Below are 25241 nucleotides of genomic sequence, written 5' to 3' on the forward strand. Positions count from 1 at the left end.
GCGGCGGCGCGCGGGCTTTGCCGCGCAGCGAATCAGCGCGGGAGGCGCGCGCTCGAGGCGGCCAATCACAGGGCCGGGCTCAGTGCGGAGCGCCCTCTACCCCCGTCCCCACGTTCGAAACTCCCGGCCGCCACTCGCCGGGCGGGCGGTGCAGGGCTGCGTCGTTCGTCGTTTCACGGCCGCCGGAGGAGGCGGCTGCCGGGCGCCGTGGGCTCCCAGCGATGCGGGTATGAACCGAGCGGGCCCGCGGGCAGCCGGCGGGGTTAGCACCGCCGCGCTTGGCCGGGTCCCTGCTCCCCATCCCGGAGCCGCGAGGCCGCCCCCAGCGCTCCGCCCCTTTCTCCCAGAGTGACGGGCGGTGCAGCCAATCGGAGGCGGCGGCGCTGTCAACATCGCGGAGCGCGAGGAGCGGCCGCCCAATGAGAGCGCGGGGGCGGGGCTTGGCCTGAGCGGGGCGGGGCGGCGGAGCCGCTGGGGGGGCGCTGGGGAAGGGACGGGGCCGTGGAGGGGCCGCGCCGAGTGAGGGCTGGCATGTGAGGGCTGACATGCGAGGGGCCCGCCGGGCACCGCGGGGCGAGCGCGGCGCTGGCGAGCGGACGGGGCGCACGCGGAGCCGGGGAGGGGGTTACGGACCGACGGGAGGCGGCCCCGAGGGAGCGAACGTGGCAGAGGGGTCCCTGCGGGGCTGAGCCCTCGGGGCCCGGGCGGCTCCCGCAGGCGCTGCAGCCCCGGGCTCGTTGTGCCCTCTGAGGGTCCCTCAAGGTCCGTGGGGAGGTGGGGCCTGGCCTCGGGCACCGAGCGCCCCCGGCACCGCTGAGGGGTCGGGAGGAGTCGGGTCTGGCTCAGGAAGCGCTGCAGAACCTCACGGGCTGTGTGTCGGCGTTTGCACCGAAATCAGCGCCGATATTTCTGAGTTACAAACACCTCGCCGATTGTATTTTCCCATCCATGCCCCTTTCTGCAGCTGCATGGCCGTGTTGGGACCGCGCTGTGCGGTGCTGTGCTGTGGGATCCATGGGTGACAGCGCTCTCGCAGCGCAGTTCCAGCTCGCTAATATTGTTTTTTATCGAGAGCAGACTTCTAATGAGGTTATGAAACGAGCCTGTGTCACAGCTAAGTCCCACCCATTTGCTGTGCTGCCGAGATAGGCCACCCATGATTTCATCCTGGGGATTCGGGGGGACTGATGCCGCCCCCGTCCCCTGCTCAGTGACACTCCAGCCTCAGCCATCGCTGTCAGCTCAGCAGCTGGTTTTGCAGGCTTCTGACCGCTAGAAAAAGAAGAAAGCCATGGGTTTTGTCTTCTTTTCTTTATCCCACGAAGCTCTGCCAGAGGCATGTGTGTGTGTGTCTGTGATAACTTCCTTCCAATTCTGGCATTTTCAGCCCTACCCAGACGAGATAGTGAGTGAGTACCCAGAAAACATTTCTGCTAAAGCCAAGCAGGCTCCAGTAAAACAGGAAAATAGGTCGGCTGTCAGTTAGTTTCCTTCTGGTGAAAATATATTATCCTTCTGAAATTATTGGAGATATATCTCCAAGAATTTGCAAATAATGAATCTGTAAAACCCATCAGCCCTGTAAAGAGGAATGGTTGTGCTTTGGAAGTGTTGTGCTTCTTTAAGGCAGCAGGAATTTATTCTTAGCATTACCAGACTGCCAAGATGATATTTCTTAATGCCTCTTCTTGCTCTCCATCCATGAAATGATCATAAGGTTTCTCTTCAGTGTTAGAACACAGGCTGAATTCACCAGGGTGTACAACATGCTGAAATAAGCCCTATGTAAGAACTGGTTAATTAATGATTTCTTAGTGAAAGTATGCAAACTTTCTCTAGAAAGTGAAGAATATTTTAGTCTCTCTACAGCCAGTCTGCTGTGGGTGCTGTAAGACTGTGGCCCAAGTATTTTATGTTTGTTTATTTATTAATGATGCTTTCAGTTAACCAGCTGCTGTTTTCATCCACTGTGGGATTCCTGTTTGACTCCTTTTTTTGTTGTTTTATTAATTGGTCAGAAATGGAGCTCAATGTTTAAGCCTTCTGAATTAATGTTACATAATAACAGTGGAACAAGTGATCTGTGAAAAAAGTAAGCCAAATATTACACACAGAAATGGCAGAATTGGTTGACCCCAGTCTAAGTCAGCTGATCTCAGTTTTATTTTTTTTGGTGAGTGTGTTTCTTACAGTGAGGGTTTAGATTCTCAATCACATCTAAATACATCAATAATAGGAGATTTCACACCTTCCACATGGTCTGTGGAGCCCCAGATTTAAAGAAAACAACCAATCAGACCCTGATAACATGGTTTTACCTGGAATGTTTTGCATTCAGCCCCCTTTCCAGCCACTCTGTGTGTGTTGGGAATCCTTGGACCTGTGGGAAGCCCAAGGCTGAGTGAGCAGCCCCTGCTTGCAAAGTGGCCCAGGAGAAGGGAGAAGCCTGGTTGTGGAATATTTGCACTTTTTGGGATGGTTTGGCTGAAACAAATGTCTCTCCAATTCTATTTCTTCACGCAATAAAGTCAAATGTTTTTTCAAAGAAAGAGAGTGATGTTTATTTCTCTCTGTTTTCAGGGTAATGTCTTACCTGGGACTGAGATATGGAAAACAGTGATGTGGTGAATCCTGTCCAAGAACCCCCTTTGTGCTCTGCAGACTGTGATGGCAGAAACCCCCACAGCTTGAATTCCAACAGGTAATGTGCTGAAGCAATCACTAACAATTACTTTCATTATTTTGGTTCTGCTTAATTAGCACCCCTTCACAGTAATATTGGTGTTAAAGTGAAATTTTTATTTCAGCATGGTGAGAGCCCTACATTGAGTGTATAATTCTGGCAGTCTGGCAGATGTAGGGTATTGTTTGGGCCACTGTGTTGCACACCTGACACAATAAATAATTGAGCTGTTTTCTCTGTGTTTCTCTAGAGGTCCTTTATCCAATCCCTGTGGAGTTTCTGGTTACTCAGGGAATGCCAGGTCCTCATTAAAGCCTGGTTCTGTTGAGCTGCTTGCCTCCTTTATGCAAGATATCCAGAACATTGGACATGCTAACTCGGAAATTGTGAGGAACTGTGAGGTATTTGATATTCAATTTTATTTTTTAAAAGTGGTATTAATGTATTTGCTTTGCATTTTGGAAGACAAATCTAATGATACAATTCAGCAGCAAGATCTGGGTTTATCCTTAATGATGGGAGAGATCCTTTACAATAAATGAACTAATCACCTGGCTGGATTTTACTGCAATTTTATCTTAGTGTTTTACAATAATTTATTGTTATATCTTGGTGTTTTATCAAATAATAATATTATATTAATAATATGTATTGTAATATAATATGGATCTGAACATTTTTTACCAAAGTTACAATAGCGAGTTTTTGAACTGAAACATTTAAACCATTAAAACTGTATTATTTCAAACTGGTCTGAAATGATCCTAGAAATTAAAGGGGTTTTTGCCTAAAAATGGTTCTGTTTTGCTTGACTTATTTATAGAATCCATTTGTAAAGATGTGTAGGTGATTAGTTTGTTTCCAGATTTAAACCAGTGCAAAAATAATGATGTGGTTTCAATGAACTAATTCTCCAAAATATTTTTTGGAATTTTTTTGTCCTTTGTATTTTCAATTTTATCAGTGTATTTGGTTATCATAAGGAGCATCAGTTTTGCACACCATGGGCTTGTTCTTGCAGATTTTTGAGCTCCCTGGCTGGGATCCATCCAAGTGTGTGTTGACAGATGCTTAATTTGGGTTCTCTTTAACACCTCCAGGAACAGAATATTGATGTGTGTGTCCCATGCCCTGTGCTTCAAGCACCAGCTCCATAAACATTAACATTAAATAGTTGTTAAACACCAGATTTTGCCATGTTTCAGGAATGCTGTGTATTTGATTTTTTAAAAAATTATCTCTCAGTTTCCATGACATAATTATGCATCCTGGCCTTTAGCTGGATTGCTGAGGGGAGGAGTTTCTTACTGAAGGGTGTTTAATTCTCAATTTTAGAATTGCCTGTAATTAAAGGAACTGGAATCAACCTTTCCAGAATCTGGCTGTTCTTTGCTGGCAGCTGTTCCTACTTTTGGTTCCCAGTGATTGGCATGGTGGGGGCTGAGTGTGCTGTGGGATGGGCACCCACAGTGCTGTTCCTCAACTTTGGATTATGCCAACACCCAGGGACAGGATTGCAAAGCTGTTTGCAGCCAGAGAAAAGGTAAGAGGTGCAATATTTCTGTGCTTTAATTATTGCACTTTGTGGTTTAACAGACAAGGTGGATACAGCTTCTGAGACTGGTAGAAAAACAATGCCAGGAACAAATAAATGCCCAGCAAGAGCAGTTCCACCATCAAATCCAAGTAAGTAATGACTGTTCATGGAGCTTGATAAAGCTGAATGATATTTTTCTCCCTCCAAAACAATGCAGAGAGGCAGTTAATGGAAGTGGATGCTGTTTAAAGGGAGCATATTTGAGACAGCCTTGCTTAATTAACAAAGCAACTCTTAGGAACCATTTCAGGAGTGATTTGTGGATTATTTATTTTCAATTATTTTGTTTTCACAAACATTTGGTTCAGAATGCTCACCTGATAATGGTATTTTGTAGGTACAAGGTTTTTATGAACTGTTAGACTGTATAATTTCTGATTTTGAGACAATATAGCTTTATTTTCATTTAAAAAATATACAGCTTGTCATCCCCTCATCCAGAGAGTGTATAGCCCAGGAAAAGCATCACTGTAATAGCTGAACACCTATCCCACCTTCACTTGAACAGTTTCCTTTCTAAGAATGAAAAACAACCCCTGTGAAGGTTCATATTTTGGCTGAACCCTGTTTATCCATTAGAACAGAGGCAATGTATATGTATATATAGCAGACAATGAAACTATAATTATATAATGCTTAATATCTTCATCATTTTGGTTGCTGTTTTTCCCTTCCCTTTCCTGATGCCCTCCACACTAGTAGTAATCAGCAGTTCCTGAACTGAATTACCAAGAGGTACTGTCCTTTTATCCTGTTTCTCCTGCCTCACCTCCCCCCTCCCTCCCTCCCATTTTGTTATTTCCCTGTTTCCTTACCCTTGTTTTTCCTTCCTCTTACTGTAGTGGTTTGATTCACTTGTTGCTGATCATGGTCTTTACTAATCCATTGTGTTGGCTTTGCTGGTTTTTGTCTTTTTTTAATAGGAAAGGCTACCTCTGGAAGAGCTGAGGGTCAGCAGGGCTTTCTCACTGCATGGGGTGCCACACTAAACACAAAATCAGCAGCTAGAACTGAGCTATTTTATGCATTAAATAGAATAGATGGGAATTTGCTTTTTGTGGTAGAAAAGCAAGGTGCTGGATCAGCACTGACATGACTCTGAGATAAGGTTTGCTTCATGCTGGGTTTCAAGACCAACTACATAAAAATCTCCATCCTTGTGAGAACAGGGATAAAAAAACCTTGAGTTCCTTTTGGAATCAGTGGGGGCAGCCCTTGGCTTTTGTGATCTATACAAAAAACCATAACTGTGCCAGGGACAAGCTGGATCATCCCAAGATCAGACTTCATCAAAGAGATTATAAAACCAAAATTACAATCCCAAAACTGTAGAAAGCACATCTTATTTTTCCCTTTTTTTTTTTTTTTCATCTCTTGCAGTTATTTTTGACTGTGCAAAAAGAGGTAAAAAAGCAATTTAATTGGAATAGGAGCCTTTCAGTTTTCCTGCACAGGGTATTAATGACAAAGATTAAATGTCAGCAGTGAATCTGATCTTCTCTCCCCCCACTCCAGTTCTGTTCTTTCCCTTCTTTTCTCCCTTCCCTACCTTCTTGACAGCTGGATTACAGAATTGAAATATAAATGATTGCTGCAGTCATGATTGAAATCATTAGCAGAACACAAAACTTTGTAGTGGAAGGAAACTTCATCCCAAGTTTTTTGTTTGTTTATTATTTTTGGCAGGGAAGGGCTGAACTGAAATTCAGTTGTTTGCTCTGTTGCAAGTTAATAAAAAATCTGAGGCTTGATCCTGACTAGCATTACATGTAGGTTCCTCTGAAATTAAGTATTCTTTTTTATTTCTTACTTTGAGAGAACAAATCATTTTTGTTCAATTTGTTCTCTCCAGTTGCTATTCACATGTGAGTAATGTACTGTAGTTCTGTGAAAAAAACACAAGTTCCATGTTCTTAAAATTATTGCAAGTTTTTTCCTTCTTCCTTTCCTGAGGGAATTAGTTTGAAATATATTCTTGAAAACAATTCTGTGCTCTGTCCTGTCATGTGCAAGAGTTGTGTGCTCCTGCAGTTCAGTAATCTCAGTTGAACTCTGCAGAAGTGCTGGCCACAGGCACAAATGTGAAATCTCTTCACAGCCCTTGGCAAAAGCATTAATTATTTCTCAGAGCTGTTTCAGTATTTCCAGAGCACAGCTGTAAAACTTAGAACTTCAGAAAATTACTGACCTAATATACTGAAATAAGTCTTGTAGACTAAAGAGCAAGTGACCTGTTAAATGTAGTGATGCAGTTTTGGGTTTGCTCCACTCCATCAGCCACCAAAACAATCAGAAGGCAGAACTTTGTACCATATGAACCAAATAGCATAATATCCAAATTGGGTGTTTTAAAGTTGAGTTTTATGCAATAATCTTGCAGAGGTACATTATTCCTATTCTCATGATAGAGTAATGGTTAATACTTCCATCAAAGCATCCTTGCAGTCTTTAAAAATGTGTATCCAAGTGAAAAAGTGTTTCAGACCTAAATTTAGCCCAACACCTGGATAGTTTGTATTTCTTTAGCAGGTTGGTAGGTAACTGTAGTTCTGAGGGCAATTAGTGATACATTCATGCATGTATTTTACATGAATAAATGACTACTGAGACTCGTGATTCACTGCATGGAATTCAGGATTGTTCCCATGGACATTTTACTGTTCTTTTTACTGTTTTATTTATATTTACTGTTATGCACAGTATGTATTTATCTACTTTATGCATGAGATGTCTGCACATGAAAACTTGGAGTTATATGGAATAAATACTCTAAATCTCCTGCTAATAACACAAATGGAAGATGCATCTAAACAGGGGTGTGACTTCAGGCAGGATCTGATGGGAATTGTCCCTTTTCCCCCCGTGCAGCTGATTCAGGATGAGATAAAGCAGCTGGTGAGGTTGCAGAGCAGCACCTGGGCCGGGGGCCGGGCTGTGCCCTCCGTGCCCGGCCCCATGGGGATGTGCTCGGAGGCGCTGGAGGAGCGGGAGAGCCTGGGGAGGCACCTGGCGTCCGGAGAGGGGGAGAGCCCGGCCGGGGCCGCGGGGCTGCCGCGGGGATGTGCGGGCAGGGAGGGCTCCGTGCACAGCGACAGCTCCATGAACAGCGGCTACGGCTCCCTGCCCGCGGAGCCGAGCCCGGCCCTGCCCGGCCCCTGCCCGGCACAGCCTCCCCCCGCGCCGGGGCTGCACGGGGGCGGCCCTCAGAGCCAAGGAGAGCCTCCGGCTAAAACAGCCGAGGAGAGTCCTCCATCCGCAAGGAGGGATAGCTTGGTTTTCCCTGCTGGCTTGGAGCATAAAGCTGATGAAGATCATCCATGTGGGAAAAAAGCCAGGTAAGTGATAAACTTTCTAACCTTTCTAATAATTTCCTATAGACAGTCCCCATTCAGTAAAAGCTGCTGGTCACTGGGGGCATGTTTGAGTTGAATGGAAACTCTTGATGTTCTACTGCTTGATAGATAAAGATATTTATTTAGCCTGATGTTTCTGAGTGATGCAGGTCTGCATCTCTAGTTTAGATACACTTCAATGTATTTCCCCTAAATATATGTGTGTGTTTCTTACCATCCAGTAAATCTTTAACATCATGGGCACAAAAGTTGAAACAAACCCAACCAAAAAGAGTAACTGCAGATGAAGGATGTGTGAACTCTATGCAAGAAAATGAGAGAGTGAAGAGATTACCACTTGACAATGTAAGTCTCTTTTTAATTCATTATGTTTTTCTAATGCTATTCTTGTAACTGGTATTTTTTCAGAGTTACAGCATGTTCTCATTCAGCATATACTTTAATATTTTAAGCATTTGAGTTCCCATTCATATTTAAAGTTCATGTGGGCAAAGTTTGCTTTTTGGATCATTCCATACTTAGGCACAGAGCTATTTTGGTTTATTTTATTCATTACCTAATTTTTGTCTTAACACCTCCCTGAGTGTCACATGTTCTCTCCTTGTAGAGATAATGGCCACACTCTCAGCTTAGGCTTCAGGTCATGGTTGTTTATTGTGTCCTGTAATTTTGAAGGATCTTTGATTTCAGCTGGTGATGCCTTTTCTGGCACACAGGATTCTTTGTGTGTTAAGGCATTAAGCACTTTGCTCAGGACAAAAACACAGGCGTGTCTTAGGAAACATCAGTTTAGTTATGTGGCTTAGCTTAGTTCCACTTTTGGCTATGATTACCCTCAATATAAATTTTGTAGGTTTGGATCATGCTGTATAATTGTATTTTATCTCTGCTTAAAAAGACTAATAACATTTGTATGCTTTTCTTTCCCTTGTGATTTTCCTTCTGAATTTGTTTTTCCATTGTAATTTTAGACAAACCTTACTGATGCTGCTTTGCCACCATACACTTTTTACCTCAATCAACCCAAGGAAAGTCCAAATTCTGTAGTGTCAGAAGCTTCAGGTATAGTTAATTTCTTGTACATAAATTCCCTTTCTTTTAAATTCTCATTTTTAAAACTCTTACTGGAATGCATCCCCAATAACTTCAGGGAGGTGAGGAGGATTTAAGCACTGACAGGCTTTGCTATAGCATTAATTCTGCTTCTTGCTCCTGTTTTCAAACTGATGGCAGCTCCTGTGTCTTGCTGCTGGCAGATGTAGGACATGCAGTAGTTGGGATGTTTTTCCAAATTTCTCAGCATTTCAAAGCTGAACTTTGTGTTTAAAGCTATTTCATAATGGAATTGCTGTTAATATCATGGTAGGATATGAAACATGAGCATCAATGGTGTGGTAATTACAGGAGTTCATGGTAACAGAGGCAGAATTCCTTTAAGCCAAGGGCATGATTCTATAACTGTGTGAATAGACAAGGACACAATAATGCAGTGTGTAACCTGGTGATTCTTTAATTTGGGGGGAGGGTTGCTTTTTTGTGTTTTGGTAAGGCTTGGCTTTGTTTTGGGGGTGTATGTGAGAGGGGGTTGGTGGTGGATTTTTATGGGTTTGGGGGTTGTGGTTATTGGGGTTTTTTATCAAAGCCAGACAACTAATTCACATATTTTGATCATAACAGGGTGGATTCATTTCAGTAACAAACAGGGGCACAGAGATGCAGCCCTGCAAACTGTGTATAATTGTTGCTTCTTCACAAGCCACTGAGAGAGGGACACATTTAAGAGATTGGAGTGGGATTGAGGCTGTGTCTGTTCCTCTTGTGCCATCCCTCTTAGTCCTGGTAGTTTGTCTTTGCATGCTGCACAGAGTGAAGAGTTTGTAATGTCAGGTGTGATTGTTTCTTGGGTGGTGCCAGTTTTAAGTGCTATACTGGAATCATTAAAAATGTAAGTTCATGGTAAATGAGAATTTGCCCCTTGAACACCAAATCTATGTATTTTAACTGATTTATAGCTTTTGTCCCTGGTGCTGTATGATGTGAGACTGATTATGTTGCCTGTGCTTTGCATTGAGATTTTTCTAACTCCTGGCCTGGTAACAAATGCTCTAGTGATATCCTTGAGCAGTAAATGCAAATAACTACTGTGCCATTCTTGTTACTGACCAAATAACATTTTACTAATGGGTTTTGGATTCTTGTTCTATAGCTGACAGCTTGAAATCTGTAGAATTAATTTTCTTCTGGTCTTTTTTTTCATCAGGACTTTCATACTGGAAGTTAGATGAAAAGGAGATGTATCACACTTTACCAGAGAATTTCAGAAGTGAGTTGCCTGATAGTTTTGTGGAGAAAACATCACCAGTTCAGGTAAACTTTGTACACATTTAAAAGTTATTATGTAGTTGTTTTTTGTCTTTGCTGTTTGCCTGTGATGGAGAGAACCCTTTTGTTATCTCAGTCTTTCATATCCTGGCTCTTTGTTATTCCTGCACCCCTCTAACCTCCCTTGAATTTACTGACCTTTTGTCCTTCAAAAGGAGCTGTGTATAGAAGATGAGAAGTGTCTAATTAGTATGTTAAAGGTGTATGTGCCTTGTTAAAAACCCTTTTTAGCTTGAATGAAGCTGTGTGTTCTGAGCTGCTTTATTAGCTAAACCCACCCCAGAACTTGCTTATCTTTGTTGGGGGTGGAGTGTTGTGTTCAGAAAAAGTAATGTAGCAATTTTGCCTGTTGAAGTTGTCTTCTGCTGATGAAAGGAAGTTGTCATCACTGAAGGACATTTATCATAAAAGACAAAGGGAAAAGCAGCAGCTGCCAGACCAGAGTTTTATGCCTTCTTCCCAGCCAAGTCACCCACCAGAGGTAACATCAATTTCTTTACTTCACGGATCAGTTGAGGATGTGTTGGGCTGGTTTCACACGGCTTGGCCCCTGCTGCCACCTCCAGTGTTGTGCTGGAACAGCAATTTGAGCAGCCTGGGAAAGGATCCAGCTTGGAGGAACCTCCAGGAACAGCCTGAGCAGGGAAGAACCTTTGCTGCACAACCTTGAGGATGCGGCAGGGACGGATCCGCTGCTGCTGGGGCTGCAGCTGCTGAGCTGCACCTGGGACTGCAGTGCCAGGGTCTGTTCCACCCATGGAACAGAACAGGCACAGCTTGTGGAAATGATTCTTTCTCCTATCTGTTTTTTATATAGCTCTCAGTCCTGTACATAACCTAGGGATGGTGGCTGCTGTGTGACTGTACTCTTTAGGTAATTAATGAAATGCTTTTGTAACCCTGCAAGGTTATTGTTTCAACACACAGACAAAAATCTTTCAACTTGCATAACTGAAATTTTAAAGGTTTTCCAGAAAGCTACAGATCTTGGCTATGTCCTTTATTAATGGAAACTTAGAAACTCAGTTTGCAATTATTGGGAATGTGTATTGTCATTTCAGTGTTGCAGAACTGACATTTTATTTGTCACTTCCAAATGATTGTAATAATATTCAATATAATACTTACAGTATGTTGTATGGTTTATTGATGCCTTGAGATAAATCTTGTTCTTGTAAATGGAGTTAAATCACAATTTTTTAGCATTGTAACTTATTTCCTAGATCTTGACATTGGACCCAACCCTGCATATGAAGCCAGGCCAGCAGACCCAGGGACTCAGTTTTCCCAGGACTCCTGCAGACTCTGCTCCATTTTCTCCAGACTCTATGGCAGAGCCCGGATTTCCAAGTCATTGTGACACAGACTCTTTTTCACAGACAAGTCATTCACCTCAGCTGGATGATTCTCCAACACACCCTGCCAGCAGCAGAGCTGTGCACTTGGACCTGTGGAGAAATCACCCATTCCAGAGTGAACACAGGGCCAGCTCTCCCTTCCCAGTGGCTCCCAGGAATGCTGACAATGATCATTCTGTCAACACTGAGGAGGAAGAAACACTGACTCTAACTCCATCTTCTCTTACTCAGTGTGCTGACAGCAGTTTGCCAGATTGCAGCCTTTCAGTGGCATCTCTTGAGGATCCTGTGGTAATGTCAAAGTAAGTAACTTTTTCTTTTTTAAAAGTCCAAAGTTTGGTGCTTTCATGAAAGGAATGAAACAATAGTAGTGAGCCAAACAAAATATGTGAGTTCTCTTGGTTGTGTCTTTTTATACATAAAAATAAAAATACATCCTTTCTCATAGGCTGGGTGAGGGAGTTCATTTAGGCAGAGAATTTCAAAGTTCTGTGAGGGGGATTATTTTCCTCTTTAGAATCAAATGTAGAGAAGCACAGAATTTACTGTGCTTAGGAAAAATAAATATCCTCCCTTCATTGTTGAAGCTCTGATGATTTGTACTGGACAAGCAGACAGGGCATTTATTCCATGTATGAGGGCTTGTAAAAAGTAAAGCTTTATTTTGTGCTTTTATATATTATTTGTGTATAATAATCATATATACCTGTATATACTTATATACCTGTATGTATTTGTACATAATAATCATAATATTTATCTCTATTAATATGAAGACTTCTCTGCCTTAGATGACAAAGCTGTCTTTGGTTTAGGTTGAATGCAAATAGAGTTTTGTAAGAGACATTTATGTGCTGAGTTCATTATGTCCAAATGAATCCAGAATCCACAAATTAATCCACATGATCATGCGGATGGCTGGAATTTTCTACAATTCTTATATTGAAAATAGGATTAGGCAGAGCCTGAGGGAGAAGCACGCCCGACACATCGCTGATCTACGAGCTTACTATGACTCTGAGATCCAGAGCCTGAAACAGCAGCTGGAGTCCAGCCACAGAACTGCTGCATCTGAGGAGCTGAAGAAAATCAATCAGAGCCTTGCTGACAGGTACTGTTTGTCCTTCCTGTCTTTCTCTTTAGGTGGTGCTCTGTATATTTTAAAGACTGAGTATCCTTGTTTGGAATGTCTCAAACAGTTTATGTCCCTCTTCAGTTCTGAAGATTTCATGTGTCTATGATATTAATATTTCCCTGTTAAATATAGATTTTGTATTATTTAATGCAGTTGCTAAGCTGTGGCTGCCCCATCCCTGGTTAAAGGGTTGGGCAGGGCCCTGAGCTGCCTCATCCTGTGGAAGATGTCCCTGCTCTTGGCAGAGGGGTTGAAACTGGATGAGCTTTAAGATCCCTTCCAACTCAAACTATTCCATGTTTCTGTGGAGATCAGTTCACTGTTGTTGGACAGTAAATGTGGTGTTTGGACTTCAGTTTTTGCTTGACCTGTTTTTTCCTGGAGCCAGTGCAAGCTTTCTCAGGAATGGCTGGCAGGCAGAGGTACTCTGAGCAATTTGTAATGGAATGATTTGTGTTGGGAAGATTCTGCTCTCCTGTCCTGCTGGTGAACATCGTCCTCCTGTACCTTCCATGTCACGAGCACAGGTGACACAGGAGCAGTCCTGAGTTCATTGGTGCCTTTACCCTGCAGTCTGGGTGTCCCAGCTGTGCATTCCATTATCTGCAGCTCGAGTGTTTGCTGTACAGAGAATGCTGATGTGATTTCTGTATAATTATTGCCAGTTAAAACACATACTGCACATTTAGACAGCTGAAATACTGCACAGAATTTATGTATTCCCAGGCCACCACAGCCCTTCTGAGCAGAGACACTGCTGGGGCTGAAAAATGTGGGAGGAGATCAAGGCTGGGCACCAAAATTTGTGGGGATGCTTGAGGAAGGGAAAAAGGCTATAAAATGTAGGCTTATTATTTGAAAATTTCAAGAGCTTGGTGTAATCTCTATGTTCTAAGCAGGTGTGACCAGTTAGATTCAGCTCTGAATGAAGCAAGTGCTCACATAAAAGCCCTTGAAAATAAGAATAATCAGCTAGAAAAGCAAGTGGTAAGTATCTGTTGCTTTTTAAGTAAAAGGGTAAAAGAATGAACTTTTTCATTAATAAGTTGACCAGTGCTTCCATACTTTTTTTTGTTACTTTTAACCTTTCAACCTTTCCCTTAATATATAAGATCAGCTCACATGTTACACAGTGACTTTCCTACCTGAGTTTCTTAGGATTCCCTACCTGAATCATCATCACTGTTGCTCATGAACTTTTTTTCCAGGTTAGCAGGGATCAAACAAAGTCTAAGAGTGAAATACTATGATGTGTTTATCCCATTCTTCTTTAAATTTTCTAAATTTATTTATTTTGTTTTAATTACTTTCTTATTAGATGGGTGATAAAAGAAATTTCACTTATGCTGGGGCAAAAATACTCTTTAGGTATATTTGCTGTTTTTCTAGCTAGGCCAGACCTGTTTGCTTGTGCATAAATTAATGCATAGCTGCATTAATTATTAGTCAAATTAATTAATTATTAGTCAATTAATTATTATTAGTCAAAACCCAGGACACTTTGTCATGACAGTTGAACTTTGTCATCAGAGTTAGACACCTGCAGAGACTAATTCAACCTTCTTTAGGCATTTGTCTATGCTGGGAAGTAAGTTAATCAGATGGATTGGAGGCCTCACCTCTAGATATTTAAAATCCTATAAAATAAATACATTTTGGGTGGGTTTAGTCTTCATTTTCATTCTTTCCAAGTCACAGAAATGAGCAAAAATCTTGTTTAGTTCACGTACACCCGTACCCTTGTTTTCTGTACAGGCGATTTTAAGATAATTATTTAAATTTAAATAATCTCAGAAATAATTAATGTGCCAGGGAAGAAGCACGTTTCAAACACTCTGAAGGATGTTTTGTGTCCTGCAGGCAGACTGGAGGGAGCGTTTCTGTGCCCTCAGTGACAGCTCCAAGGCCCTGCAGGAGCGGCTGGAGGAGATGCGCGCCAGCCACAAGGAGAAGGACAACGCCATCAGCCGCCTGCAGTCCCGCCTCAGGGAGCTCGAGGAGGCCTTCGAGAAGGCTTACAAGTTATCTGACAATAAAAACACCAGGCTCCAGGAAGAAAACAAAATGTTTCAAAATGTGAGTAAGAAAATGGGCAATGATGTTGGCAGGGGGACAACAGCAAGTCCCAGGTGTGAAAAATACTCGGAGTTTACAACTGGGAAGTCTTAAAGCACAACAAGAAAACAGAAATTCCTCAGCTGACTCCTTACTAGGCTGGGTGTTGGAGGGCACTGTGGAGCTGAAAGATACTTTAAAACAATTATTTAAGGCAGCAAGTGTCTACTTGATAAGCTAACCTTTGCAATAGTCTGTCTCAGGAATTTTATTACTCTAGGTTGAAGATACTACATGAAATTTTACAAAGTAATTTTTCCTCTCTTAAGCTTGTTTGAGATGGACTAAACTTTTCGTACCTCATCCCAACTTGCTAAAACTGTTCACTGTGTATGATTTTAGTCTAAGGAATTGCTCCTCTGATTCTTTAGGAAGAGCTTTATGGAATGTTTAAATGGACTGGTAGAATGGGCATTAGCTGGAAAAGCTACTTCATGCTTTAACTTCTTTTTTACAGTTGAGATTTCAAAAGACAAATTCACTTTTAAAGTCTCTGAGGAATCTTACTGGTTCATTCATTCAGTTTCTTTAGAGACAAATAATTTGAAAATTAGAAATACATTCTATCAGTAGCTCTGTCTCCTCTTGTCCTGTCTATAACTTTTTGTTCCAATTGGAAGATGATAAAAAGAACTTAACAAATACTATTAAAGTACATTTTGTATCCCCTGTAGTGCTTCTGCATGTGTTAGCCAAGCTGTTGAGATGATTTTACAGCAGCCAACAAAACTGTTAATTGACTGTGGTCTCACTGTGGGCTGGTGTTCTTTTGTTTTGTTTTAGCTTTTAGGAGAATACGAATCCCTTGGAAAAGAACATGAAAGAGTAAAGGTAGGCACACAGTGGATAATTAAAAACCCAAACATGCAAACTTTGTGATAATATTCCATGGGATTGGCTGAATTAACTTAAATATTTCGAAAAAGCTCAAACAGAAAGATCCATATTTATCTTTACTGATCACTTTCTTCTTCAGAGTCCTGGAGGGAAAAGGAAGGAAACTGGAATTTGTTATTTTCCAGTTATAGGCACCAAAAATACTGCAAAGTCAAAGCTGAAGAAATTTAATGGACCCTTTGAACTAGGAAGGTGTAATTGATGTGTTGTTTCCAAGACTGATGTGGAGTTACTTGGGTTTTATTTAATGCACTTCTGCAGTTTCTGGACTTTTTACATTTTTCTTTTTGTCCTTGTAGGATACATTAAATACAACTGAAAACAAATTGCTTGATGCAAACACAGAGATTTCTGATTTGAAAAGGTAACTGTGAAACTTGTTATTGTTTTAACAATATGAAATACAAACTGTGGGCTAAATGTCTACTCCCAGAGTGTGAGGGCTGTAGATCTTTCAAGTTTAATCACATTTTATGAAGCATTTCATGCTGCTTCATGCTACTGGTACAAACTAAAAATCTCATTAATTTAGGATATGCATTTTTTTCTACTTCTCTCCTTCCTCAGCAGTGTTGTCTGGTCCTGTCTTTCTGGCCAGATTACCTGATTTATTTAACTTCAAAATCAAAAACATATTTATATCCATATTTAGATAGAGGTGCATAGACAGAAATGCAGCAGTTGCTCTTGTTCTCGTGCTTCATCCAGAATATCTGAATAAAATGAGCTAAACTATTAAGAAATGTGATGTTTCTTTTATGCTATTTAAATCATCTCCTAATGCATCTTTTTAAGGACAATTTTAAAACTTGAAGCTCAGCTCAAGCAGGTGGAACATGAAAATGCCCTGAAACTTCGCCATATAAGTGAAAATCGTTTCACAAGAACCTCTTGTGCCAAGTAAGTGACCATTAAGACATGAAAACAATGTGGTTTAGAATAGCTTTTAACATGTTTTGGCTAAAAATGGATCAAGATGAGGTCAGTCCATGGGCTGAACTGGATTAAACACATGTGATGTAATCCAGAGATTGGATGTGCCAAGAAATTAATAAATCCAACTGAATTCTCTGCTAATGTGTCTCTGCCTTGGCCAGCTGTCCCTGCTCTTCCAAAGGAGTGATTGCTGGGTCTGAACTGCTCAGCTGAATTCCCAGCTCCACAAAGATCTTGGGAATTCCATCTGATAGTCCAGTTAGGCATTGGAGCTTTTCCTGGTGTGTCATTGGTTTGAAAAGCTGATTCCTGCTCAGTGTGGTTCTAAATAGGATTTGTGCAGGTAACCTGAGAGTAGAGGGGCAGTTCAGTCAGAATGAACACTCTGATTTGAATTGGGATTTATGTTAAAGAAATTCAAGTTGATCTGTGCTCTGCTTTTGTTTGTTTGAGGTTTTTTATTACATTTTAAAGGTCTAAGAAACTTTGTCCCCCTCTGGTTTTTGTTACTCAGTTGTGGCCTGTTCAGTGTCTCTCCCATCTCAGCACTGATGCTGTGGAGCCCAAAATGACAATTCATGTGGTTTGGGGATGTCCATTTGGATGTGTGGAGCAGGAGTATCTTGGGGAGACTTGAATTTTGATGATTATGAAGACAGAAATATTTATGTATTAATATATTAAAGGGACAGATTTCTGTTTAGAGCTCTTTTAATATTTATGAACCAGACCTCTCAACAATGAACAGAAAAAAGGAAGGCCTGGACATGGCAGCCCATGTTCATCAGGGAGGGGGGATGTAGGAGCCAATATGGATTTAGGAGTTAATCTGTCCCTAACTGATCCCACAGGCTCAAGGAAAGCTCATTCCAATTGAATGCCCAGCAGGAAAGATTTACAGAATAGTGCCTATAGTTCATAGCTTGGGTAAACAAGACCCTTTTTCCTAATTAACTGCTTTCCTGTCTATAGAAATCACATTTTTCTTTTGCTATCTCAAGATAATGATCTACTAATTGATACTTAGTTGATATTTATCCCTCTCAGGTCACCAACACTGGCTTTTTCTTGGCTTTTTGTTTTTTCTTTTTTATTTTCTAATAATTGTTGTCCAAAGGAAAGCTGGGATCAGATGCTCTGAAGCACTGCAGTAATCTCCACCAAATGTTTTCATTTAATTAGTTGAGATCTACGTGCAACCCAAACCTGGGTCTGAGTAAGCAGCATTAAATTACACAAAGATCTTTGTGGAGCTCTGCATTCTGAGCATATTGTGTAATTTAGACTGAAACCTCAACATATGGCTTTTTTTTCCCCAAATATTCTATTTTTACCTTTCAAGCATGTTTTTAAAAGTAGTTACTTTTCCCACAGTATTTACAAGTTTATTGTATATTTGTTTCTGTTTACTGGGATAAATCACAGGTTTTTCTTAAAAAACAAAACAGAAACAAACATAAACCCCCCCTCCCAAACTCCAAAGCCTTTAATAATTTTGAAGCTTTTTATTCCCACAGCAAGTTGGGAACTCCTGATGTCAGCAGGAGAAAGTGGTTGATACCAGGAGCTGAATATTCCATTTTCACTGGGCAGCCTTTGGAGGGCCAGGAGAGCCCCAAAGACAACAGGCTGGAAGAAACCTATATTCCTTCTAGGTGAGTTGGTTTCCTGAACTAAACTAAAATCTGAACTAAATTTCTCCAGGCTTTTTGTTTATTCTGTTCCTGTTTGCGTACATGAAATAAAATAAAAAACTTTATTTATTTTTTTTTTTCCTTTCACCACCTCACACTCTTTAAGGCACCATTCTCCTCCTGAGAAAGACTCCTCACAGGAAGACTCTTCAACCAACACAATAGGAAAGAAAGAAAATGAGATGGCAGAAGCACCAATTCTAAAAGCCTTTAAAGAACTTGAAGAAGGAAAAATTCTTAAAGATTGGGGTACACAGACAGAAAAAGAAGATGCACCAGCTAGTAACTCTTATTTTTATACTCCTGAATGTGTCTTTACTGGCTTTTCTCTGTTTGCATGTCTTTTGGCTTTGGTATTCTCAGCATTCAAGTCCACCAGGATACAGTGGTGGGATAAAAAAGGTTTTGGCATGCAAAACTTGTGGGGTTTTCCTAAGAAAATTCAAAGTTGGATATCTTAGTGATTTGTTTAGAATAGAGGGAATGCAGAGGTTATGGTTAGGTCTCAAGCTGAAGACTAGTTAATGTCCCCTTTTCTAAGAATATCTCAGTATTTATAAACAGTTAATGGAGTCCTAACAAGGTCTGGCTGCTGTAAATCCATTCCAGTTTCCATGGTGTTTATGGGAATGGAACTGAGGAACTGGGACTGCCCTGAGCTGTAACAATGCTGATTTAGGGAAAACGCTGAGTCTTTCTTAAAATCTTGTGTTCTGGGTCTCAGGCAGGTCCTTCAGCCTTTCCCAAAAGATGCTTTTGTCCTGATTTCCACTGTTTCTCTGTTAAACAGTGTTACTCGGCATAATTTCTCCCTCACACACTGCAGAGATCCTTTTTCATGAGTTAAATGAAACATGAATTTCATGTTCTGTGAGTAGGAAGAGAGACTTGAGCAGAACAGCAAAGTAATGTTGATGTGAGGGATAAAAAGCTCAGTTCAGGGGAATATTTGTGAATTCTTGTGTTGAAAAAGATTGATTAACATAAGAACTTTTTTTTCTTTTCATTAGAACCATCAACTCGACGTCAGACTGTGGGGTTTGTTGAACCTTCCTTGGTTGCAAACAGATCTCCAGAGAAAGGGAGAGACCAGCACAGACCCAAACGGTTCAGCTCCCCCTCTGGCCAGAGGTCATCGTCCCTTCCTCCTGCCAACAGGAAATCCAACACTCCCAGTCAGTGCCTTGCTCAGCCTTGCTTTGTGTCACTCCAAAAGCAGAATCTAATCATGAAAGGCTGCTCTAGAAGAGGGAAAAATAGGGACAGGGTTTCTGCATTGTTCTGGCAGTCTGAAAAATTCATGTCTGTAATCACGGAATATGTGAGAGTTCTAAGTTTATTTTCATTTTTGCATGTTGTGATGCACTTCTCATCTAATGTAGATAAACATGTAGACAGCTTTGAAGAGCACTCTTTAAGCTGCAAGCACATGAGTGGGAGGTACTGCACTGGGGAGTCTGAGGTACATAAACATACTTTGTCTTTTGCAGCAAGAAGAGAGATAATGCTGGCACCAGTGTCTGTGACATACAGCCCAAAACGATCTCCAAAGGAAAACCTCTCTCCTGGATTTAGCCATTTGCTCAGCAGAAATGAAAACACAGTGACAAGGTAGGAGTCTGGTGAATACAGTTGTGTTCTGATGATTTTTAGAGCAGCAGGATGTTTATCCAGGCTTAATGCTGCTGTTTCTTGTTCATTAAATGTCCTTGAAAACGAGTTGTGAAGATTTCTGAATGTAAAGCTAAGTTGTGCTTTTTAAAACATGGCCAAGAAAATGATTGATAGAATGATTGAACAGGATTTAGAAGACTTAGTCTTTAAAAAAAAATTTGTTTATTCACCCAAAAGGTGAAAAAGTAGAAAAGAACATATTGCTTGATACATGAGTTCTAACAAGTAATTGCTGTGTGCTTCCTCCTCTGTAGGTTTGATATACTCCTAGATGACCTGGAAACTGGTGCTACTTCTACTTTACAGCACAATAATCCAAGGAAAAGGCTCCAGTTCCAGTCACTAGATGATGCAGAAGGTAATCTGTCAAAGTGGAGGGAAACTGTTCTTTATTTTTGTACCATGATTCTTTCCACAGTGGTAGTGGCTGCCTAACTAGAAAGCTGACTCTTTACTCTGTGAATCCCAACTTTTAAAAATCCTCTAAATCTTGCCTTATTCATGTAGACAGAGAAATCCTGTCCATAAAATATTTTATTTTTATGTATATGTCTGTGTGCACAAACACACTGGAACAAGAAAAATAATTAAATTGAGAAAGAAGGGCAATACATTTCCCTGTGCTTAACTCAGTTATCCAATGCATATCTTAGTGGGGTCTATATTAAGATGTACACACTGAGTCATACTAATAAAATCCTATTACTAAACATTGCATTATGGACAGCAAAGAGTAACTAATAAAACCAGTTGTTTCAGATTTTTTGAAATGATTGATCTTTTCTCACCATGTTCTGCTTTTTGGTTTTATCCATGCTCTTATTCAGACTGGTGTTTGCATGACAACCAGTCAGCTTGGTGATATTTAGAAATGTACCAGTAAAAGTAATTCCTAATTAGTACAACACAGGAATCTGGTTGTTAACCAAAAAATGTGCTGTGTTTCAAAGATCCCTTGAAAGATGACCCATACAAATGTTTTGCATTCCTTTGGGAAGCTGTTCAAGGCAAGGACTGACGCTCTGCTCTTCCCTCTCCTCGATTCATGCACTGCCAAAACCACACTGCTTGTGCTGCCATTGATTTCTTTTTCTGTCCTGTGTAACAATTTCCCAGGGAATTACAAAATAAATAGAACTGTTCAACTGTTCTGTTGATAGGAAGGCAGCATTCAGGTGTCAGGCAGAGCCCCTGTACTGAATCTGTCAGTAATGGAATGAAGAAAGCAGCAGCAGCCTGGGAGGAGAGGAGCCAGAGACACGAGGCAGTGCAATCACCTTGTGAGGAAGACTTCAAGTACACAGCAAGGATTTCAACTCTGGCTGAAACTGAGAGGCTTTTTGATGAGCTGACTCACGAAAAGCAACAGGCAAAGATTATTTCTGTTTTCAAGTTGTGACAAATAGTAATTGTTCTGTGAGAGGTGAGGGATGGAGCCTTTTATCCATGGAATGTGTGGCTGAAATTCATCCACAACTTCAGTGTCACATCAGGAATGTGCCATTGTCCTTCCCTGTCCCTAAATTCATTAAAGGAGAGTCCCTGTAACAAACCCAGTGTGGGTGGGGGTTGGCACAGTATTCTGGTGGTAAAGAACAAAACTCCCCATGTAGCTGTAATCCATACACCTCACCTCTCCTTCTGTAAGAGGATTTAGGAAGGCTCATAGTGGCTCTTGAAACTAATTTACAGCTGAAGTGTTTTCTGTTATTAGATTGAGGCTGCACTCAGCCGAATCCCTTGTTCTGGTGGAAGAATGACCTTGCAAGCAAGACTAAATCAGGTGAAAAAGCCTCTCTGAATTACTGTTCTCTTCTGTTCTTCCACAATTGAGAATACATAATGTAGAGGAAACATCCTCTGGGTAGTGAGTGTGATTACTGTGGGAATTTTTATGTTAGAGTTTTTATACTGTTTAATGTCTTCTATTTTTTGTACATGGGATGCATTTTGCCAAATTACTGCCAGAATAATCTGTTCTTGTGCTAAAACTGAGAGGGAGATAAAGGCATTAACAAAATGCAGTGACTATCAAATAGATCCCTGAAGCTGCAGGGAGGATGTTGTGCTGTAGGGGAAATTGAAAAGTTTAGTTTTTGTCTGGTTGAATATTGTCTCCTTGAAAGTACAAAGTAAGAAGGTAAAAATAACTGGTTTGGGTGGAATACAGGGAGGTGCTTTCTGTGGAAAACTCTGCAGACTCTTTTAATAAAAACTAGTCTCAAAGTTGTCTTATAGAGGTCTCTGCAAAGCCTTCAACATCAGCATTTCCTGAATTGTGATCCCAGGGTGTGCTATCAGTTTATCAATTTGAAATTAAAAGTGCATTCCAGTAAATCAATACTGCTACTTACTACAGTGATCAACTGTTTCCTAAATATGCCTAATATTCCTAAATATACTTAATATTCCTAATATTCAGCCTGTCTTAATTCTTGTCAGGTTTCTCTCATGGAGTTTTGTAAGTCATGTGTTTAAAAAGCCAAAAAATACATAAAAATAACATGACAAGTTTGTGGGTCTGGCTCTGGTTTTTGGGTGATAACAATGCAGCTAAGGCCTCAAAAAAGATACCAGGAATATAGGAATGATAGCAGTTTCCTAATTTTAGAAGGATCATTTGATTTCATGATATATTATTAATGCTTTTTGTTCTTTCTTTTAACTCCTCCTTTTAGGAAGCCCTGGAAGATCGTTTGGAAAGAATTAACAGAGATTTGGGGTTAATACGAATGACTCTGAAAAGATTTCATGTTTTGAGAACCTCTGCAAATCTTTGACAGTTCTCTCTTGACTGCAAATATACTTTTTTTGCACTAATATATAATGATGCACTCAGTAAATGCAAATTGTTTTGTATTTTTATAAACCCTGAAAAGTAGTTTTGCAACCATGTTACCCTTTACAAACAGCAATATTTTGTACTTCAAACAGCCACCTCTATTTTAAACGTATTTTGTTACACCTGAGAAATCAATGTTTATCCTGTATTGTAATATTTTTAGAAATATTAATTATTTTTAAATAGTGATATTCAATTTATAATAAGAAACGAAAAGGCAGCTTGTTTTCAGGAAAAAAAAATAGTAGTGTTACCCTTTTGCACTTGGTTTTCCTCCACTATTTTATAAGTATTTATGGTGTGATGTAAATATTAGCCAAGAGGAGATTTTGGACTTTAATACAAAAAGCAACATGAGTTTACCTGTGTTAAAGGGAAACCACTGTTCTGTGGTAAATCCTTTTAATTTAAACCTTTTCCATGGGTGTTTCTCATTGGGACAGAACTGTGAGCAATACTTGCACTGTGGCTGGCTGGGGCAGGAAAATCCTTCTGTGATGGATGTGAAGCCTCCCAGCAGTGCCAGTGAGGGGTGTGCAGGTACTGTGAGTGCCAGGATTCACCTGGCAGCAGCTCCTGCCTCCCAGAGAACAGCTCAGCTCCAGCTGACACTCCAGGATGGAACTCCTTCCCTGAAGTTACTGGGTCCCTGTGCCAGGCTGGGTTTTGTGCCAGTGTTCTGTTCGTGTACATTTCATGAATTTGTGAACATAAATTAATTTTTCTTGGTGGAAAAAAAATGCATATTTGCCAGTTGACATATTGTTGCATTACTGTCCAACATTGATATTTTGGTTTGTATTTTAATATTAAATAAATGTTTAATTAGATTCTTTCCTCCTGCCCAAGTACAGTAATAGGCTCTGGGATATTACATCAGAGATAATGTGGGTTTTAATCATATTGTGTGTTTCAAATTCTGTCCTTGTTCAAGATGTTTGGCCACCAATGATGTGATTACAGGGCCAGAATAGCTGTCATAAAGGAAGCTTGAGAAGGTCTGATTCTAAAATTAGAGTGCTGTGGTTTAAGATATTTGATGAGGAATTGTCCAACCCATGCATGGTCTTTTCAGAAATTCTGTAGTTTTTGCAGCCCTGTGGGTACTTCAGTGCAAGATCAGAGCTGGGGAGAAGTCAAGGATGGGAGTTTCTTGTTTTCTCCTTTACTCTGAAATGCAGAAATTGGGTCTGAATGCTTGGAGAGGACTTGCTCCAATGTATTCCCAGTCTCCACAAACAGATGTACAATTCTGATGGCATTCCATGTTCTCACTGGTGATTTTACTTAGAAGGGGTGGAAGGGTGGAAAAAATAATCTTCCCTGTATAACTCTATTCAGCTGCAGTTTCCCCACTATTCTGTTATTAACAGGTACAATTTTAAAGCATTCTTCAGAAATATCAGTCAGCCAGCAGGATTTTTCCAAGGAATCCATCACAGGAACAATTCATGAGTCCAGTAATGGTCTTGTTTTCTTTCATCAGTGCTACAGCAAAACCAAAGAATTTTCCTGACAGACATGAGAGGCAAGTAGGTAAATCAGCTCAGCTCTTTGACTGCCTCTCCTTGTAACCTCCCTTCATCTCCACTCCATTCTCTCCAGCACTATTCATATTCATGGACTCTTTTTTATTACATCCAGAAAACTGAATTGTGAGTCAGAATTTATTTTTTAATCAAAAGTCCTCCTCCATCTGTTGGAGCTCTTTAGGCTATTTCTGTTCTATTGTAACACTGAAGGGAGGGGAAAAAGTGTTGCTTTGAGTAAACTTCTAGGCCAACCTTCTGAGATATCTGTGTGACCTGTGCAGTGTGGTGCCTTTGGCCTGATTCATCCGAGGGGCAGAGGCTCTGCAGTTCCAGATTAAATCAGTGGGAGGCCTGAATGCTCAGTGCTCCTGAAAATCACACCCGAAGCACCAAAAACTGGGACACAGGGAGCTTCACTGCCTGCCGGCCCTGCCCTTTGCTGGACATTGTCCTTTTGTTTTTAATCCCCTTTCAACTTCCTCTTAACACCAGAAAATTGCCCTGTTCTCTCTTTGAGAACGCCTAAGGATTTCCAGATAACCAGAGAGGCTTTTGCTTCCTCTGTGGAGGACTTTAGTCATCTTCCTCTCGCGTTCTCACCTGACACCTCCCAGCTATGTTGGTGTTTATCGCCTTTCCAGATCTACAAGGTCCTGCCTGGAGCCCCAGGCTCTGCTCTGCCTCAGTCTGCCCTCGCAAGACACTCCCAAGCATACTTTTCTCTATGGTAATAAACATTTCAACTCCTACAGCTCTGAGATTTGAACTTTGGAAAATAAAATTTGTTTGTTTGCATCTCTAGAAAGCAAATTTAAAAAGTTGTAGCTTTGATAGGTTTAGGCTGTAATGTGAACTACAACTCAGTCTGGCAAAGCAGGGAGCAGTTACAAAGAAAGTGCGAGTACTTTGCAGAGAGGGAAGAAGGGCTGGCATGATGCATCCTGAATGAAAAACAACCGCAGGAAATTAACAAAGGTTTAAAAGGCCACGGTAAATTTCATCGCAGGGTCTTTTCCCGAGGTTTCTGCATGAAACGATCGCTG

General features: G+C 41.0%; 1 protein-coding gene across 3 annotated transcripts; it reads left to right on the plus strand.

Moving 5' to 3' along the window:
• Nucleotides 1-107: 107 nt before the first annotated feature.
• Nucleotides 108-23496, plus strand: MPHOSPH9 (M-phase phosphoprotein 9). 3 transcript variants are annotated; one of them, XM_058036747.1, is made up of 24 exons: nt 108-227; nt 2581-2701; nt 2934-3084; nt 4280-4369; nt 7149-7615; nt 7855-7978; nt 8605-8695; nt 9894-10000; nt 10371-10496; nt 11239-11675; nt 12326-12484; nt 13408-13495; nt 14369-14584; nt 15407-15454; nt 15820-15884; nt 16316-16420; nt 17974-18111; nt 18257-18432; nt 19161-19325; nt 19641-19761; nt 20079-20182; nt 20985-21193; nt 21539-21607; nt 22503-23496. In XM_058036747.1, exons 2-24 carry the CDS (start codon nt 2607-2609, stop codon nt 22602-22604), a joined length of 3453 nt encoding a protein of 1150 aa, XP_057892730.1. In that variant the 5' UTR covers nt 108-227; nt 2581-2606; the 3' UTR covers nt 22605-23496. The 3 variants fall into 3 exon arrangements, with proteins under 3 accessions (XP_057892730.1, XP_057892734.1, XP_057892731.1); XM_058036748.1 differs by lacking the exon at nt 108-227 and adding an exon at nt 488-533; XM_058036751.1 differs by lacking the exon at nt 10371-10496.
• Nucleotides 23497-25241: the final 1745 nt, after the last annotated feature.

The sequence above is a fragment of the Melospiza georgiana genome, chromosome 18 (genome assembly GCF_028018845.1).
Source record: "Melospiza georgiana isolate bMelGeo1 chromosome 18, bMelGeo1.pri, whole genome shotgun sequence".
Lineage (NCBI taxonomy): Eukaryota > Metazoa > Chordata > Aves > Passeriformes > Passerellidae > Melospiza > Melospiza georgiana.